At 37.5% G+C, this 20421-nt stretch overlaps 1 protein-coding gene across 1 annotated transcript; it reads left to right on the top strand.

The window, feature by feature from the left end:
- The first annotated feature begins 787 nt into the window (after positions 1-787).
- On the top strand, positions 788-16894 carry GABRA6 (gamma-aminobutyric acid type A receptor subunit alpha6). Its single transcript, XM_065936470.1, has 9 exons — positions 788-825; positions 1023-1141; positions 1719-1786; positions 3722-3942; positions 4028-4110; positions 4414-4557; positions 4967-5119; positions 6316-6563; positions 16619-16894. The coding sequence occupies exons 1-9, from the start codon at positions 788-790 to the stop codon at positions 16892-16894; spliced, it is 1350 nt and encodes a 449-aa protein (XP_065792542.1).
- Positions 16895-20421: the final 3527 nt, after the last annotated feature.

Here is a 20421-nt window from a genome sequence, read left to right on the forward strand (position 1 = left end):
TGTCTTTTACAGGCAGCATTCGACTGTATAACTTAGCTTGAGATGCCACACCTTTCACAAGAAGGATCAGCAAAGTACTTGCAAAAAACCAAAACACTAATCCAACAGCAAGATGGTCAGAAGTTGTTCTGATGTTCTAAGTGCTTTTCCAAAGAAGAATGAGAACCAGTATTTAAATAGAGAGGAAAGGGGTAGCTGATGCAATAAAGCTGGTGAAATCAGAAAGAGCATCCAAGAAGACCTCAATTTTGTTAGACTTTTTAAGCAGTGAGAGCTATGTAGAAATCCTTCTGTGAACCATAGAAATAATAAATGCTGAGCCCATTGGAACATAATCTCAATCAGCAAGATGCCACTGCCGTCCAGATTTCCTCACAGGGCCCTGCTAAGTCCATGCCAAAACTAGCAGTGAATTTCTCCCTTCTAATCTCCCCTAATGCCTTGTTTGATTATTGTCACTGCTCTCTGACCATGCACTGTCCCTCCAGACTCTCATTCCCCAACCAAGTCAGTCAGAGGAGGATAAATGTCCACTGGGACATACTCTAAGACCCCCAACCACCTTGCTCCATGTGAAAGGACAGAGCGGAGAGTGAAGAGATCAAGGGGAACCCTCCACGTTTAGCTGGCAACCTTTTCATCTTCATCTACTGGATTACTGGCTGGACACAACCAAGAAGGGCTATGAGTGGTCCCGGAGAGCGCTCGAGTTAACTGGAAAGGGGAACTGGCTGGCAGGAGGAGAAGGCAGGAGGAGGGCGAGCTGGGCATCTCAGTGCACTGCAGGATGGTGTGGCCTCTGCCCTGTCTGTACATCGTTCTCTGGTAAGACTTTGCTTTCTGACTTTTCCTTTTAGCTCCAAGGCAAGGGCAAGCATGCATCCACTGGGTGACTTCTATACCAAATCATAGAAGCCACCTGGATGGCATGGCTCATGTGTATGGTGGGGCAGACGGGGCTGGAATGAACAGCCTATTTTCTCTGAGGCTGGGAGGGAGGATCACTGACTGTCTACTCACAGGGTAGAAAATGCCCTAGGGAAACTCGAGGATGAAGGAAACTTCTATTCCAAAAACATCAGTCGGATCCTGGACAACTTGCTTGAAGGCTACGACAATCGGCTGCGACCGGGATTTGGAGGTAAGAGGCGAGCCCTTCCTAGACTATGTGTAACGTATGTGCCCTTCTCCCGCTTAGTGCCAGTCCGGGGCCCAGAGGCCTCAGGCCAGCAGAGCGGGAAGCCACAGGGCACTGGGGCTGGGGCAGGGGCATCCAGTCTCCGTCCCTCCCGCAATGCCTGACCTTCTGCGTGAGCCATTGGAGCTCTCTGAGCCTCCACTTTCTCCACAGTGGTGGGCTGCATAAACACTGCTTGTCTCATAGGGTATGTGAGTGTTAATGAGATTCTCCATATAAAGCGCAGTTTTAAGCATTTGTTCCATTAAAGCTATCACTAAACATTAATTATTACTGTAGTTGTTAGAATACTAATCCAGTTTTCTTTCCTTCCTTACACTTTGCAATTTGGCCGGAATAAATTCAAAATAATGCAACCAGTCTGAGTTTTAAGAGTTGAAAAACCAAAGGACCCTTGCTACTGGAATTACTCTAGGATGGGCTGTAGATTCTGGCTGAGAGGAGGGACTTTGTGAAACAGTTATTCCATTCAGTCCCCTTAACGTCGTTGATGATAAATGTCCCTTTGGGCTAATTTCAGGTGCTGTCACTGAAGTCAAAACAGACATTTACGTGACAAGTTTTGGGCCCGTGTCAGACGTGGAGATGGTGAGTGAGCTCAGAGTGAGGAGAGTAATTTTGCTTAAAGGAGGAAAGGACTGGGTCCCAGAACGAATGATAATGGACGTTGTTACCAAACTTGGCTCCAGATCTAAAAGCAGTATACGCACTCATGCTGGGAAGGAATGGCCATTAGAGCAGATTATTGGCCAAATCTCCTTCACATTTCACTGAAGGCTCTGCTTGAACATGAATCTGAGGCGACTTTTTAAGATGATATCCTCTCTTCTGTTAACACATCAAGCGCCGATTCTTCCTTACAAAGAGAAGATTCTCCCCCATCTTTATGAAGTTTTAGGAAATTTATGAAGGTGTAAAAAAATAAGAAAAATGAAATGCCATGTAAGAGTATACTGAGAAGACCTATTAAACATAAAACTTGGCTGTTTGGGCAGTGCACCTTCTCAGTACGTTATTAAACAGTAAAGGGAGTCCTTTGGAAAGACTAATGCATTCCCCCTTTTATGTTTGCAAATGGACCAGTAGGTGTTCTGGGAACTCTGTTCCAGGTACAGATGGCTGTAGGATTCGTAAGAGGGTATTTATAGTAAGTGGCAGTGAAAAACTGAACCAGATTTTTAGAACAAAGTGTACCATGATATTCTTTCATGTTTCTCAAGTAGTGTGTCCCCCTAGACATAAAATATAAATACTAAAACTGAGGAAAAACAGAACTCTTTAAAGTGGTGCATTAAATGTACTAGGGGGGTGTAATTCTAGATGAACAGTTATTAGAGACTTTCATTTTCTGCTCTTTGATCTGAGAATATAAGCAGAAAAGAAAGGAATAGGAATGTAATAAGGGGGAAAGGAGTAAAAAGGGGAAGAGAAAGGAAAGGAGAAAAGAGTAAGAAAAAAATAACAAGGAAGAGGGGCAGAAACTAAGGAGCACTTTAGAAGATAGATGTCTTAAGAGTTGAGAGAAAGGAGTCAGCATTTCTTCAGATTCCTCAACAATTTAACTATCAATTTTTCACTTGAGCATGACACACACTAAGAATAAATAATCATAACTATATTCTACTGTAGCATTGAAATCTGGGGACACTTAGAACTTTATTTTATGCGTGTGTTGCTTTTTTAAGTGTATTTATACAAGAGAGGCTTGTTATAGCCTGGATCACCATTATATGGATATATTGTATGTCAAATTATATTTTTAAAATACAATCACCACTTGCAGTAATCGGTCTCATAAAGAAACATATAAAGGATACAAAGCAATTCTTTGCAATATTTTGACATAATTATAAGTTGCTATTTATCACTGACTTTTGCAAAGGCCTTTATCATAATACTTAAGTTCTTAATGTTATTTCATAAAAGCCACAAATTAAAACATAATTTTGATTATGCATACTTAAATGAGGCTCTGTTTGAGTAATCATGATAATATTTGCTTTTATGTTCTCTGAGGACTATATAAAATAATTATAATGTGCAGACAAAGTATGCTTATCAAGTCAAGTTTCTCAATCCTTGGAACTGTACTAAGTGGCACTGCATTGCTCAGATATACTTTTGAAGGTAAACAAATTGCTAAGAGGAATGATTATACTAATTGATGGTAGGAAGCCCAACACAAAACCTAGGTTAAATCTTATATTTTTATCCTAAATTAAAGAAGGAGAAATCAGTAGGTCAGTAGATAGAGACATGGATTACTGATAGAAAAAAGGAAGAATGTTGAAGGTGAACGTGGAGAAGGGAGGTTTATACAATATCAACACTATTGTCTATAATAATGTTATAATCTTACAGTGTGAAAAGCAATAATTCACTGGCTATAGTTCTCCTGATAGGCTATTGTCATAAAAAGTTGCTTTATTTCATAAATTTTAGTATTGAGTATGTAAGCTAGTGAATAAACTATTCTTAATAAACCATCTACCCAGCATGCGTGAATATTTTACTTTCTCTTAGGAGTACACGATGGACGTTTTTTTCCGCCAGACTTGGACCGATGAGAGGTTGAAGTTTGGGGGGCCAACTGAGATTTTGAGTTTGAATAACCTGATGGTCAGTAAAATCTGGACACCTGACACTTTTTTCAGGAATGGCAAAAAATCAATTGCTCACAACATGACAACGCCTAATAAACTCTTCCGAATAATGCAGAACGGAACCGTTCTCTACACCATGAGGTGAGGCTTCCCTAGGTCTTTGTCCTCTGCTCACAGGATTTGTCCATCATACTAACTCAGAACCACTTATTTCAATGTTCCTTAGGCTCACCATCAACGCTGACTGTCCTATGAAACTGGTTAACTTTCCTATGGATGGGCATGCGTGTCCGCTCAAATTTGGCAGTTGTAAGTGACCCAATGCTTCTGAGAGTTAAATAATGTATTCAAAATACATAATTATTCGGTTTTAGTCAGGTTAGAAAGCAAAAGAGAAGTACTACTCTGATACTCTCTGTATAATTCCTGTAATTAACTTACTTAATCATGTCTGTCAATCTTATACATAGAGGTTTTTGTCACCAGGATTAAAGAAAACTATTTTTTAAAATTTATGCTTGTATTTTCTTTTCATAATGGACAAGATTTGCTTTGAAAGAAAAAAAAAAACACAACTAGCCAGATTTACTGCAATTTGTTTAAAAAATTCAGATGCGTACCCCAAAAGTGAAATCATATATACATGGAAAAAAGGACCACTTTACTCAGTGGAAGTCCCAGAAGAATCCTCAAGTCTCCTTCAGTATGATCTGATTGGACAAACAGTATCTAGTGAGACAATTAAATCTAACACAGGTAAGAATTTAACCAACATGTGAATGGAATCCTACAAGGTGACTCCAGTGCACATTTTCAAAATATCTATTTGTTTTTCCTCTGCATTAGCCATCCTCAGCTAAACTTGAAGTTTTAAAGTGATAAGTAGCTTTAAGATGGATTTTGCAACCATGTGCATATATAAAGATTTGTATAGCCTTGGAGTGAGTAGTTTTATATGTATGTGACACAAAGAACTTCACTAAAAACAATAGGCTGATGCATTTATCATCTGCTGATCGACTAACTTTGTCATACGTTGAAAAATGTCTTTTGCTTGTTTTCTTCCTACACATATTAATTTAAGGATCTGTAAGATTTATTTCTAACTGCACTCTTTTTGCACATTGTCAACAGCAATAATACTGACATACCTGTCTTCCAACAGGTGAATATGTAATAATGACAGTTTATTTCCACTTGCAAAGGAAGATGGGCTACTTCATGATACAGATTTATACTCCTTGCATTATGACAGTCATTCTTTCCCAGGTGTCTTTCTGGATTAATAAGGAGTCTGTTCCAGCCAGAACTGTCTTTGGTATGCTTCACTCTTTGGACTCTCCTTTCCATCATCCTCCAGTTCACATTCCTTGTGTATTTCAAGGGGAATATTCACACCAGTGAATTTTTTCAATCCACAAAGGAAATAAACTCCTATCTCATTCAGACACATGTTTCATATGAAGTAACCTTCATCTTATCACAACTTGTGTGGTGAATCAACAAAAGATTTGTCTCAGCAAGAATTCTGGCTAGATTCCTATGACTTTCACGTGCCCTATTTTGGAGAATTTCTTATCTCAATTTGCTTTTTCCTAACTAGAAAAAGCAGAAAATTTAAAATGACATGTAATTCAATGAAAACAAAAGCTAAGATGCTGAACCCATGAATACACAGAATATATCTCCCTTTTATTAGGTAGGATCATAAAAAATTTGCCATTTTTTACGTCTAAAAATAGTTAAATATCACCAATTTCCTATTGTTCAACCTAAATATTTAGTTACATTTATGCTATATAGAATCACTAACAGCGTGATGGAACAAAATGAAAAAAGAAAAAGAGCTATAACAGAAAATATCTTCTGTAACAAAGCTCAATTTTTTTCTCAGCTTTCATGATTATAAGTTTACTAGCTCATAGGGAAGACCTAAGTTTAATTGAAATCTCCGATGAATTCTGATTTTTTAATTTACCACAGTAAAACAGATTTCTTTCTGTAAATTATAAAAGAATATTTATATAATGTTGCTAATCATCTTTGGATATATAAATCCTCCAAGACAGAAAACTGCTGCAAGATGAGTGATGAAATTATTTTCTTGTGATTAAATATTTTATCTTAAAACCAATCTAGCAATTAAAATATTGTGAAATCTAATTTTATATTTATCATCTATACAAATACTTATTAATATGAAGAAATATTATATCAGCATTAAATGTGATCAGAAGTTCAAGATTGTATTACTCATGTAATAATAATTTACTATTATATTATTATTGTTAAACTAAATCACTTCAAAAAATAACTTTTTGAGCAACTACAATGTATGCAAGGTATTGAAAGATATAAAAATATGAATGCCTGTGATAATAATTGTGAACAATTAAAATAATAAAATAACAAAAATTACATTTGTAACCGAAATCTTCTCCAACAAGTTCCCATTTAAGCCTGTTATCCGATTGCAAATGCTAATACTGCATTTCTTATTCTGTTTGGTTTTAGGAATCACCACTGTTTTAACCATGACCACTTTAAGCATCAGTGCCCGGCACTCCTTGCCAAAAGTGTCTTATGCAACCGCCATGGACTGGTTCATAGCTGTTTGCTTTGCTTTCGTCTTCTCTGCTCTTATTGAGTTTGCTGCTGTCAACTACTTTACCAATCTTCAGACACAAAAGGCCAAACGGAAGGCGCAGATTGCAGCGACAATAGCAAAAGCGACTGAGCCCCTGGAAGCTGAGATTGTTTTGGTAATTGTTTACTTTTCTAATGTTACCCACACTGTATAGGAGAAGGCAGCCTGAATAGTTATTGCAAGCAACTAGATAGTCCAAAAGTAATATTAGTAATAAAGTTATGTAATTTTGGTTCCAAGGCCAACTTCTCCAACTTCACAGGAAAAAGCCAAGCAACAGTCCTTCATTTATCTTTGCTCTAAACTTTTGGTATTCCTCTTTCATCATCCTCACTAGTACTGGCAGATTCCAAGTTCTCAGAGGAGACAAGAAAATTCTCAGCCTTTAGATGTTTCCTTTGAACGGGTTCCCATATACCAACCAGGGAGAATAAAGTTAAAAAGAAAGAAAAAAACGTTCCTAATGAAGCTCTAGAGTCTGAAAGAAACAAACAAAGACTCCTATGAACAATTTTTGTTAGGTATCGCTTGCTGCTTTAATCCAGAAGGGCAAGATGCGTATATTAGATTCTGTGAATGCTGAGTCATGAGCCAAGTTTTTGATTCACATGAAAACATTCTCATGTTCACATTCATGTTATATGTATATAACATGCATATTTTATGTATATTAATTTTGCAAAGACTTAATCAGTGAAAAATACCTATAAAGTTAAGTTTAGATTTGCGGTGACTAAATGCTGGTCCCCAAAGCATTTTTTAATAAAAAATAAATGATAGCATTAATAATTCAAGGGTCATAAATGTGCCCTCAAATTTCAATTATGTACATGAATAAATTCTCACAATTAAGTTGCACGTACTGCTTAAAAAAAGGATTGCAGAATTGATTGACAAGTATACATTTTTACTTCAATACAAACTCCAAACTGTAGCTCTTGAAAAAAAAGGAAAATTTTGCTCTGCAAAAATCAAATAATGCAGACAGTTTGAATTGGAAATTTCTTTATAATTGATCAATTCTCACGAATATTTCCAAATCAAAAAACCAGTTAATCCTTGCTTAAATTTTACAATAAAAATTATAACACTATATGTATTTTATTTTCCAAATACTGAGATATTTATTGGCTTTAAAAGATCATTTTTATTGAAACTTTTCTCTTTGATAAACTAAGAAACTTGTTTGAGAATTTGCATTTTCTCCAAAGGATAAGACCAGTCCATGATAAGTGGCAATTCATCGTTTAAAGATTTTTTCCTTAAATTAGACCTCATTAAAAAAGAAGTCTGCCATCCAGTAATCCAGTCAAATTACACTTGAAAATTAAAAAAAAAAAGAGAGGCTCAGAGAAGGGAAACATTAATTACTTAGAAAACCTAAGAATTGATTCCAGAAATCCTAATATTCACAACTATACAGAGGCTGACACTCTGACCTCCCCAGCACTTTCTCAGAGACTGAACTATATGAAAGAGTACATACTACTGGGTTAAAAAAAAAAAAAAACTTTTCTGAATGTAGGTAAGGTGATTTCCAAAATTCTTTCATTTAATGATGCTTGGGAGGTGCTAATGGTAAAGAAACCACCTGCCAGTGCAGGAGACACCAGAGATGTGGGTTTGATCCCTGGGCTGGGAAGATCCCCTGGAGGAGGAACTGGCACCCCATTCCAGTATTCTTCCTTGGGAAATATTATGGACAGAGGAGCCTGGCAGGCTACAGTCCATGAAGTTGCAAAGAGTTTGACATGACTGAACACACACATCCCCACACATGTGTTTTCAAAGGTCACAAAAATATAAATTTATAACAAAAATATGTTAATCTGAAGACCTAGTTCAAATGAGTTGAAAATTCTATTTTCCACAAAAGATAAATTCCAAGTTTTTTTGAGAATTATTTTGTTTGTAAAAACACGTGATTATGTTACAACCTGTCTGTACTTACATAGATACATAACTATTATATTGCCCAAAGATCATATATTAACATAGATCTAGAAAGGAAGAAGAACTAGTATTAATCAAAATACCATTTAACAGTGCCTTATTTGACAAGTACAGTAAAAATAAGAGAAGAAATTCATGAGGAAAAGGGTAAAAAGTGATTTTGAATATAGTCATTGATCGGATATCAAGACAAAAGGAAAGACCAACTTCCTTACTTCAACTTTTTTAAAATATGGATTACTGAGAAGGATATGATTTCAAATTCTTGGAGAAAGAACAGAGCTATCATTCCCTAAGTCTATTATTTTAAAGGTATAATTTATTAATAAGATGGAATTTAAGATCTCAGGTCTTCATATAGACTCTCTTCTAATAGTTCTAAAATAGTAATGTATAATTAGGCTGTCCTGTGGGAACTTGTATAAAAAAATTGGATTCAAATCATCTCAAAGTACTTTTTTCCTTGCAAGTTGACTTTTTTCCTATTGAAAATTATATTTCTAAACCTGGCTCCACTTAAAATATTTCAAGGCAATGAAAAGGAGACTTTTGTTTCTGAAGGGCTAAGTCAAAGTATAAACATAAAAACCAAAAGTAACCAAACCTAACAATATAAATCTTGTAAGCATCAAGAAATAAATACAGATGATTGCATAGAACATGTACATTTTATTTATTTATGTCAAAACTTGGCAATAGCCTTTTATAATATAGAGGAACAAACATAAATTACATATTTGGAATTTATACAGCACAATGGTATATTATGATTACAAGGTCATTTTTTCTTTCAAATACCATGACATTTAAAAATGCCTATTCAGTTGTAATCAAAATAACATTATTTGGGTAAGTTGGACATTAGAATAGCAAACCAATATGGCAAAGTTGAAATGAGATTAAGTGCTTGGATATTTCATGTGATTCTAATTTGTATGTTTTAAAGTGCACATTGCTTTTCACAGGAAACTGGTTAGAATGAATGTGAAAACTTTATCGCTTTGAATTTGACCTTGAAATTTATAATAATGATAAAGAAATTCAGACAGTTAAAATCTAGTACTCATACCTGAAGAGACTAAACCTAAATCTTCAGAAGTGTTCTACAGATTAATACTTTCTGTTGTTAAGGCATTTGGAAGTGGAGACTTTATATTTTTAGATTTTGAGAAAAAATTATCCTGTGCTTCTTTCCTGCTTATATGGTATATTTCCATATTATTTTTATATGGTATGCTATTTTGGCATTAGAAAGTACTCCTGTATTTATGCTTCAGAACTTATTATTTGTCTAAGGTGTACTTATTTTGTAGATAAGACTGAGTTCAGACTCTGATCTCTTTTGGAATGTTTGCCTAGTACTCTTTTTATTTTAAACATTTAAGTCCTCACCACCAAGTTCTTAAGAATGAATCCTCTGCCACGCTACTCAACACATCCAATGTGATGTTTCTTTTTCATGGCAGGTGTGATTTTTTTCACAAATTATCTATAAAGTTGACCAAAATTTAATTAGTTGAGAGAATAACTGTGTTTATGTTGATTACATGGTTTATTTTTCTTGTCACCTGACACCAGTTTATTGAGTACCTATGTGTTCAAATTATTCATACCATAAACATTTGTTAAGTGCCTTTATCTGCAGACCCTTTGTAGAACATTGAGAATTCATTAGTAAGCAGCACTGATAGAGCCTCTTCTGTCATGGAACTGCCCATCAAGCAGGAAGAGAGGGAAATCAAGGAGCCATGACAAGCACTGTGATAAAGGTTGTGGTTACAGATGTATAGGAGGCTGAAGAAGGGCCATGCAAGAGTATTCGCTCAGTCTGGAGGGGGTGATTCTGGAGGAAGCGGTGCCTATGTTGAGAACAGAAAGATGAGCCTGGCCCTGATCTAGAGACACTAAGTCAGTTATTAGCAACTTGGGCACGGAAAGGGAAGTAAGACATATTGTCCTTTCTGTACTCTTTTCAAGGTTGAAACATCTGCTGGGCCATAACCATGTTGCCCTTCAACCGTGCAGAGAAATATGAAGCATAGATTTACCTCCCCTGTTCCTAATATTGCTGAGATTTTTCTTTGAGTACTATCATTACTCCAAAGAATTAGCAGTTGAATTAAGACAATCAGAGACTCTGAGGACCAGGAAGACCCTTCCCCATGGTAGCACCATCATATGACTTACAGAGAGGGTGGAGTGGGTCAGATGAGAAGTGTAGGCAATTAGCTCTTTCCCTATACCTTCCATCAAATCCCCATCCAGCATTCCCTTCAGGACCTTTCAAACATTTCAGTGTGGTTTTCAGACATGTCTCTAGCACCACTGACCTACCAGATTGCTACCAAAAAGCTGTTTCTCTGTAGATATTCTGGAATTGTCTCTGCTCCCAGTTCTACCAGCTGTAAATGTAAGGACATTTGACAGAGTTTGTTTTCTCCATAATTATTAATACTATCATTTTAAAAAACTATCAAATACTAAATGTTTTCAAAAATATGTTCTCTTGCTTTTGGTGCCCCGGTTAAAAGCAGATGCTTGCTTTGCCCTAGAGTAATGCGGCCCTAGTTGGAATATCTCCCCTAAGGCGTAACCCATTGCTCCCTCCTCTTTAATATATTAGACTCATTGAATACTGTATCAAAATTGCTGTTAGTACTTTCAAAATGCCTTATGACTATACCAAATAACTGACTCTCACAATGTCCAGTTTGACTCCAAGTACCTTTGCAATATGGCGTTACTTAAAACAAAGCAGTGCTCTAAAAATACCAAAAGCAGGATGGCACTGAGCAGCAGGGGAGCCCTGGAAAAATTCAAAACCACAGGTGTTCCGCTCAAAACAGTGACAGCCCCAAGCTGAGCCCTCATCTGGACTCTGACAAAAGCCGATTTTACCATCAACTGAAGCTGCTGAGCTTACAATAGCGCAGGCAGAATCTGATGCAAACCTGTAGCTTGAATGGCTTGCAAAATTGGCTTTCTTTTCATTTCAGAAATTCAATGTGATTCTTCTAAATTTTAGACGTCCAGTCTCTATACTGCCGATTTCTAATTATCCAGGAACTGATTATCCTGCATGTGCTATTCAGCTCTCTGGCATTTCCTTGAGAACCTTGTATTTGTTGCCTGCTAGAAACCTCCCAGGTGGTACTAGTGGTAAAAAAAAATCCCTGCCTGCCAATGCAGGAGACATAAGAGATGTGGGTTCAATCCCTGAATCAGGAAGATCCCCTGGAGGAGGGCATGACAGCCCACCCCAGGGTTCTTGCCTGGAGATCCCCGTGGACAGAGAAGTCTGGCAGGCTACAGTTCATAGGGTCACAAAGAGTCGGACACGACTGAAGTGACTTAGCATAGAAATCCCCCAGCCATCGCTGTACAATGAGACAGTGTAATTCTAAACCAGTGATGCTCAATGGTGGGTGTCCCCAGAGGATGTATGTCATGATAGAAGGACATTTTTGGTTGTCAAAACTCTGAGGATGTGGGTGCTACAGGTATCTTATGGATAAAGGACAAGGATGCTACTCAACATCCCATGATGTACAGGACAGTCCCCACAACTAAGAAGTATCAATATATCAGTAACTTTGTGGCTAAGAAACAACCATGCCCTAAACCCTAAAGCTGATAGAAGGAAAAAGAGTATTTATTAAGATTATGCTCTTAGCAGTGGTCCCCAACATTTTTGGCACTAGGAACTGATTTTATGGAAGATAATTTTTCCATGAACTGAGGTTGGCGGATGGTTTTGGGAAGATTCAAGCACATTACATTTAATGTGTGAATGTGCACTTTATTTCTAATCTATTGCTGCCTCTCATCTGACAGGGGTTCCCAAGCTCCCTGTGGCCCAGAGCTTGGGGACCCCTACTCTTAGGCATCTAAGAGGGATTGAATTCAAGTGCTACCACTTATTACTTATGTGAGCTTCCTGCTTATACCTTCACTGGCTCATCTCTAAAACAAAATATTATTACATTAGAAATTCTTTCTAGGAATAAGCAAAATAATGCAGGGAGAGTGCCAGGTAGTGCTTGTAAATGGTAAGTGCTTAGATTGGTTCCTATGTGCATGCCCGTGTGCTAAGTTGCTTCAGTTGTGTCCAACTTTTTGTGACCCTTTGGACTGTAGCCCACCAGGATCCTCCATCCACGGGGATTCTCCAGGCAAGAACATTGGAGTGAGTTGCTATGCCCTCCTCCAGGGGATCTTCCTGATGCAGGGATCAAACCCACGTCTCTTGTTTCCTACATTGGCAGGCAAATTCTTTACCACCAGTGCCACCTGGGAAGCATGGTACTTATAATGTAATATAAACAATGTAAAATAATCATGAAATATTTTGTTCCCTTCTCTTTGCCTGAAAACTCTTCTAAGTCTCAGAAAATGTTTAGATTTTCTTTCATTTATTGATTTAGCATATGCTTATGAAGCATTCACTGTGTTCTAGGCACTGGCTAGGCAGTTTGGAGTACTTACACATGAAAATAATATGCCCTCTACCATTAACAAAGATTTCTACATTAAGATTTCAAGTCAGGAAGGGGGATAAAGCACAAGAGAAATAATGTTTACAGGGAAGATATGATAGCAAGAAGAGTTGTAACAGCTAAGTAGGCAGGAAGTATATAATGAAGAGACATTTTCTTTCTCAAGTTCTTAAAGAAAGGGGAAAAATCCTTACAGATGGAGTAATTATTGTCACTAGCTTCAAAGATGGAAACTTTAAGCTTAGGGAGAATCTATGACTCCTTTGCCATGTTTAAGTCATAGAGCAGATAGGTGGTGAATGTGGAATTGCAGACTAGGGCTTTCTGACTCTGTTGCCCTCTAACTCCTAAGCAACCCTCCATAGAGACTGCCTGGGGAAGCAGATGAGGAAAGGAAGGATCCTATCATAGGAGATGTTTAATTCCAAGCTAATGCTATTATGCATAAATTTTTCATGCATTAGGTCTTGAATGATCTTGCTTAACTCTGAACAAGGGCTATTTGGCAATCCTCATTAAGTCATTTGTGACACTGTGACATGCCAAGAGATTGACAAATAACTTCTCCCCACATCTCCAAAGGAGAGAGCGAGATAAAACAATACATTATGTTTTTATGCTAGATTATAATTTACACTTTTCCATCTCAATGAACTTGTTCATGTCTGCCCTCTTTCTCTCTTAAAAAGAAAGAAACATAGGTGACAGACAGACAATGCATGCTATTAAAAATCAAGACAGGTTTAGAAAGAAGATCTGCTCTAAAGCCTTGCCCTCTTTATTTTCCATTAAGATGCTTAGAAAATTTATTAGAGTAAAATATTTTAATGTTCTGTATATCTGGAAGGAGGAGAACTCTTTTTAAAGGATTAAACAGTGACACATTTTGCTCTTTCACGTGGAGAACATTTTGATAACATATATAATAGTTGAAAATTCAAATTAGAATTTGGGGAACATGATAGAAAGCTTGAGCTGACAATGCTATGTTTATCTTCTAAGACAGGCAGCATGTATTAAGACTGAAATACCACCACACTGGTCCTATCCACACACTATATTGGTGACCCTCGGCACAGTTGTCCTCAGTTGTCACATTTTTTTCAGTTGTTTAACAATTTATTTGTAAAACAGACTAACAAGACAGCTGTGTACAATGCCAGATATTATACCCATATATCAATATCTAGATTGAAAATTGTATATTACAGATGTAGGCACTGAAAAGAAAGAATGATCAATGAGGGCACCAGAAATGAAAGGGGGCTCCAGTAAGAAAGTGAAGCTTAAAATTGACTTTGAGGAATGAATAGAATTTATGAAAGGAGAGTGACAATGGTTTATAAAGCAAAGAATCAAAGAAGGTTGTCACATATTTTAAATAGAAAATGCCACTTATTTCCTATTCAAGATCAGTAGACTGGGCAATCTTCTATTTGAAACTCTCTTCACCCTCCAACACCTTTGATTTATTCATTTCTGTCCACAGTGCCTAGCCCAATATCTGGTCAACAGATAACAAGTAAAGATATTCTTTGCTTGAAACTCACCATGGTCAAGTCAAATCAGACTTCACAGTGATTTATTCTTGCTTTTGGTAAAGAAACAGGGTTTACCATGGCCCCCAAAAGCACAGTGGGCTTGATGTCTCTGTGATGACTATTATTATTTAGATGTTCAGCCACACCCATGACAAATCAAAAGCAAAATTCAGGAGCAGAGAGAGATGAGGTTCTTGGGGTTGATGTTTTCCCAGAGTCCAAGTGTCACCGCATCTGCGGGCCATTCCGGTCCTGTGGTTCCACCAGCACCGGGGAGGCGGCCGCCTCCTGCTGTTGCCACGGGGCTGCTGTCTAAAGCCATGGGAGTCTGTCCATGTCAATAACACACCCTGCCAGGCAGCAAAGTGGCGATTTTGCTGCCAGAGAGGAAACAAGGCAGTTTCACAAGAGCAGGAATAATGTACAGCATGTGTGTGAAGGCAGGGACTCAGCAAGGACAACCCAGCCACAGGAGAGTGATTATTACAGGCTGTATACAAGAAAAAGTAAGAATCCGAGGAAGCCCCCCTAGTCTCCACCATTTTGAAAGGTGTCTAAAGCAAACATAGTTAGAGTCTCTGAAGCAGGCTCAATATTTTACAGTAAAGAAGAGAAGATGCTGGGATATAGCAAGCACTGAGATTAACCACGGTGGTTTATTACTGGCTGTGAAAGCGCGGGTGAAGCAGTTCCCACATCTAGATCTCAGCCTCTCATCTGTTACTCAATGCACTGAATATCCCTTTCAAGACTAGAATTGGATGTCCTCTGATTTTAGTGGAATAGAAAAGCTGATGATAGAAAAGAACATCTAATAATTCTGAGGTTAGTAAATGTATCATTTTTGGTAATTTAAGATGGAAGGAGACAGTACAGAAGTTCTGAATAGGAAGCAAAAAGCTCAAAATACAGAACTCTGGACCAAGAGACAGTCATATTTCGAGGGAAGAATAGTAAGGATATTTCTACTTTGTGCCTGGCTTTTGATGTACATGAGCACTTAAAAATTTTTTGCTATTGTTCATACCTCAGTTGATTCAAATTTATGAATGTGTGAAGATTAGGCTGTAAGCTGGGGATGTGCATAGAAGAATGCTATCATTTAACTGAGCTGTTATTTTATGGCATTAACTAATCGCCCACATACTCCAAAATGAAATTCCCTGTCATCGTGACGTTCCCTCTCATTGCCTATACACATTGCCACATAGGTTTATGCATAACTGGGGTAGTGGGTGGATAAACCCTTATAACCTGGCTTAGCTCTTCCTAATAGTACAATACTCAACACAGTTCCTGGGACATGGATCATGCTTGGCATCAATTGCTGATACATAAAATTATAGGATATTAAGTGAAATTCACTCAGTCATGTATGACTCTTTGAGACCCCATGGACTATCTAGTCCATGGAATTCTCCAGGCAATAATACTGGAGTGGGTAGCCTATCCCTTCTCCAGGGGATCTTCCTGACCCAGGAATCCAACCAGGGTCTGCTGAATTGCAGGCAGGTTCTTTACCAACTGAGCTACCAGTGGCTGTTAGCAAATCAATGTTTTTAGAATTTGTTTTACCACCTTTCTGGAAAAGTAGCACCATCAAATATTATTAAGAATTTGATGATACTGCCCTGGTGATCCAGTGGTTGGGACTTTGCCTTCCAATTCATTGCAGGTGCATGGGGTGCAGGTTCAATCTTTAATCAGGAAGCTAAGATCCCACATGTCTCGTGGTCAAAAAAAGCTAAACATAAAACAGAAGCAATATTGTAACAAATTCAATAAAGACTTTAAAAATGGTCCACTTCAAAAAAAGAAAAAAGCATTTGCTGGTACTTTAACTTACATGTGATAGAAAGAAAGAGAAAGAAAGTGAAGTTGCTCAGTTGTTTCCGACTCTTTGTGACCCCATGGCCTGTAGCCTTCCAGGCTCCTCCATCCATGGGATTTTCCAGGCAAGAGTACTGGAGTGGGTTGCCATCTCCTTCTCCAGGGGATCTTCCTGACCCAGGGATCAAACCTTGGTTTCCCACATTGCAGACAGATTCTTTACCATCTGAGCCACAAGGGAAGCTCAACTTATATAATAAGAGTCAGCAAATAGCTGTCAATGATGATGTCAATGAGTGATGTCTGTTCCTTTACCTAAGCAGAATATATATGTATATTTTTCTCTACAGCATCCTGATTCGAAGTACCATCTGAAGAAAAGAATCACATCTCTGACACTGCCAATAGTTCCATCCCCCGAGGCCAGCAAAGTCCTCACAAGAGCTCCCATCTTACAGTCAACACCTGTAACCCCCCCACCCCTCTCTCCAACCTTTGGAGGTACCAGTAAAATAGACCAGTATTCTCGAATTCTCTTCCCAGTTGCATTTGCAGGATTCAACCTCGTATACTGGATAGTTTATCTTTCCAAAGATACAATGGAAGTGAGCAACAGTGTGGAATAGCTTGCAGCCATAATAACCTGTATTCTGTAAGTTCTCATTTTCTGAATTTTTAAAAATAGCAATGAGACTTGTATAGTTGCTTTTCTGAACATGAAATCAAAATTGAAATCTCTAACATATAACTTTGAGTAAGCCTGTATGGGCAGAAAAGCCGTAATGTTACTCGTCACAATTGGAAGGTAAAGGTTGCTAAAGAATATGACTTTTCTGTACATTAGAGAAAACTTTATAAAAGGATATAATGGATTCTGGATGAATTTGCCAATCGTTGTCCTTCATTGTTCAATATTTTAATTGTCACTGTGAATAACATTTGCCACAAAGCAGATAAAAGAAGAAATGCTGGCACTTCTAAAGGTTGCCTTAAAATATAATTATTTTCGCTTAGTTCTGAAGAGAACAAAATATAAATAGTCTAAATATTTATCAGTAGGTTAATACCAGCATGTTGGAGGCCTTTATGCTAGTAAAATGGCTTTCAGGGGCATTGTAAAGCCTGCATTGAGCTTAGCCATTTGTTTTAAACCTTGCTGTGCTATTTTACGTCAATAAAGTATGTTGTTTTTATACATATGAATTATACATAGATCATAAACTCTATATGCATTGTATATAGCTTCAGTTGGACTGCAGTACAGTGTTGTTTTATCTCATTAAGCTCTTCTTTTAAAATAATATGTTCCTCATAATTCCATGATGTGGTAGAAGGCTTGTTGATTATGACTGTTCTTATATCTCATATTCTTTATCCTTCTAAGTGTATCACTAAACAAAACAATAATAAACATGGTTCTCTGGATCTTTTTAATAACGCTCAGGAGAGTTTCCTCAAGTATGGGGAAAGGAAGTGATTACCTCCCCAGCATTAGTGTCCCTGGGGATTCTGAGAGGTAGAAAATATGAGTAGCAGACTTGGTCATCCCGTTCTTAAAAAAAAAAAAAAAAGTGAGTTTGTATTGCAGTAGTCAAACCTTCATCTCCTTTCTGCTCACTCAACACACCTTCTGTTCTAAGATAAATAGGGTCTGAATGGTGACCATAGTTGATAACACTGTATCGTATAATTGAAATTTGCTAAGAGAACAGAAATTAAATGCTTTCATCAAAAAAAATAAATACATGAGATGATGGATATGTTAATTAACTTGAAAGAGTAAGTCATTTCACAATGTATACATGTATTAAATCATCCCATTGTACACTTTAAATATCTTGCAACTTTATCAACTGTACCTCAATCAAGCTGAAGAAAAATGAATGAGGCTATTTTTATCCCTTTCTACTATTCCAGTTCCTCCTGATACCAATTCTACCCATGTTTCTCCCACACAGAATGGTGTTAGGGAAACAGGAACTAGAAGCAGGAGAAAGCATGTGGTATGGTTTGTGCAGATCAATAAATCCCTCACTAACCATAGCTGGGTCTTAAAAACCACTGAGATCAGCCAGAACTCTGAACCCAGAAAGAAATATTCTGGAATTACTACTCTTGCCTTTATCCAGGAAAATACAAAAAAAAAAAAAAATTCTATGGTCAAACAAATTAAAGTTTAATTGAAATAGCTCTACTAAATTAAAAGACGCTTACTCCTTGGGAGGAAATTTATGACCAACCTAGACAGCATAATAAAAAGCAGAGACATTACTTTGCCAAAAGGTCCATTTAGTCAAGGCTATGGTTTTTCCAGTGGTCATGCATGGATGTGAGAGTTGGACTGTGAAGAAAGCTGAGCGTCAAAGAATTGATGCTTTTGAACTGTGGTGTTGGAGAAGACTCTTGAGAGTCCCTTGGACTACAAGGAGATCCAACCAGTCCATCCTAAAGGAGATCAGTCCTGGGTGTTCATTGGAAGGACTGATGCTGAAGCTGAAACTCCAATACTTTGGCCACCTGATGCAAAGAGCTGACTCATTTGAAAAGACCCTGATGCTGGGAAAGATTGAGGGCAGGAGGAGAAGGGGACACCAGAGGATGAGATGGTTGGATGGCATCACTGACTCCATGGACATGAGTTTGAGTAAACTCCGGGAGTTGGTGATAGACAGGGAGGCCTGGCATTCTGCGATTCATGGGGTCGCAAAGAGTCAGACACGACTGAGCGATTGAACTGAACTGAAGGGTGAGGAAGCTAAAATCTCCAACTAACTTCCCTATTAATTAGCTCCATGGCCAAATCTCTTAGACTCTGGGAGACATAGTTCTATAGGATGAGGGGGATGGAATAGACATCCTCTGAATTTCCTCCCATTTTGAACAGCTTATATTAATTTCATTACTAATTTTTTTATTATTTAAATTAAGTCATTATACAAGGTCTTTTCCTGTTTTTGAGAATACATGAAATAATTAAGTGCAAGTTAGTGTTAATCACATTATATACTATGTTATACTTAATTTCTTCACAAACCTGTGAAATATATACTACTGTTTGCTCCATTTAAAGATAAGAAACCCAGGAACAGTAAAGACGCATGATTTTGCTCAGAATCAAGTGGCACTCAAGTGCTAGAGCTGAGAGTCATACTTAAGTAGTTGAATCCATAGCTTGTTCACTTAACCATACAATGTGAGTCTGTCCTGTAATCCCCTCCAAAATTCACTCACTTTGTCTTTCATTTCCTGAAATAATTTTCCTGGTGTTCTAACATCCTTCCTGCCCTGCCTCAGCATTTATTCTACATTTCACTGCAAAGCACATTACTATCAGTCAACATCTATGCTTAGAACTGAAAAAGATAAATAAAACCCATTAAAACTATTATATATTATAGGCATTAGATTTCTCCTCAGTGAAAGTATCTTGGAAAAAAACTTGCAAAACTTTTGAACTGCTAAGAATTTTTCAGTGTATGTCATAGAGTGGTAAGAGAGGTTAACTAAAAAAAGAAGAGTTTCCCAAGTTAAAGAATTTGAGGGGAGACAATGAATCAAAGCAAAATAGGTTTCTTTTCTGCTGGGCTTCTCAGAGTCTTGATTATGCTTATGTGCATTGTGATTCTCTCACAGTTTGCTATAGTAGTTAACATTTCCCAAATCCACATGGCCATAAGTATTATTTGCAAGAAGGAAATGCTTGACTAGCATTTCTCAGAAAACAAGTTTTCTTTCTTTCTCAGAAAGACCACCTTGGTATTATTTATACTCCTCCTTCTATAACCAAACCCCCCACCCCCTAGTTAAACAGACAAGGGATTGAGTGTTTGAATGGGAAGATGACTTATCCTAGTCCACACAACTCTTAAGAGATCAAATTAAGACTGCATAAAATAAAAACCAGGCAAGATATTTAAATAGAGAGAATTTAATACAGAAAGAACTGTTAAATGAGTAATAGAGATAGTAACTAAAGGAGTCAGACACCAAAGGGAGGAAAATAGTGTTAGTTCAGTTCAGTTCAGTCACTCAGTCGTGTCTGACTCTTTGCGACCCCATGAACCACAGCACGCCAGGCCTCCCTGTCCATCACCAACTCCCGGAGTTTACTCAACCTCATGTCCATTGAGTCAGTGATGCCATCCAACCATCT

This window comes from Muntiacus reevesi, chromosome 1, assembly GCF_963930625.1.
Source record: "Muntiacus reevesi chromosome 1, mMunRee1.1, whole genome shotgun sequence".
NCBI lineage: Eukaryota > Metazoa > Chordata > Mammalia > Artiodactyla > Cervidae > Muntiacus > Muntiacus reevesi.

What these genes read in the sequence shown, in the direction of transcription:
- GABRA6 (XM_065936470.1), top strand. Translation starts at nt 788, where the DNA reads ATGGTGTGGCCTCTGCCCTGTCTGTACATCGTTCTCTG. An exon ending in TGTCTGTACATCGTTCTCTG is followed by an intron (nt 826 to 1,022) that starts GTAAGACTTTGC and finishes GTCTACTCACAG; the next exon opens with GGTAGAAAATGCCCTAGGGA. An exon ending in GCTGCGACCGGGATTTGGAG is followed by an intron (nt 1,142 to 1,718) that starts GTAAGAGGCGAG and finishes GGCTAATTTCAG; the next exon opens with GTGCTGTCACTGAAGTCAAA.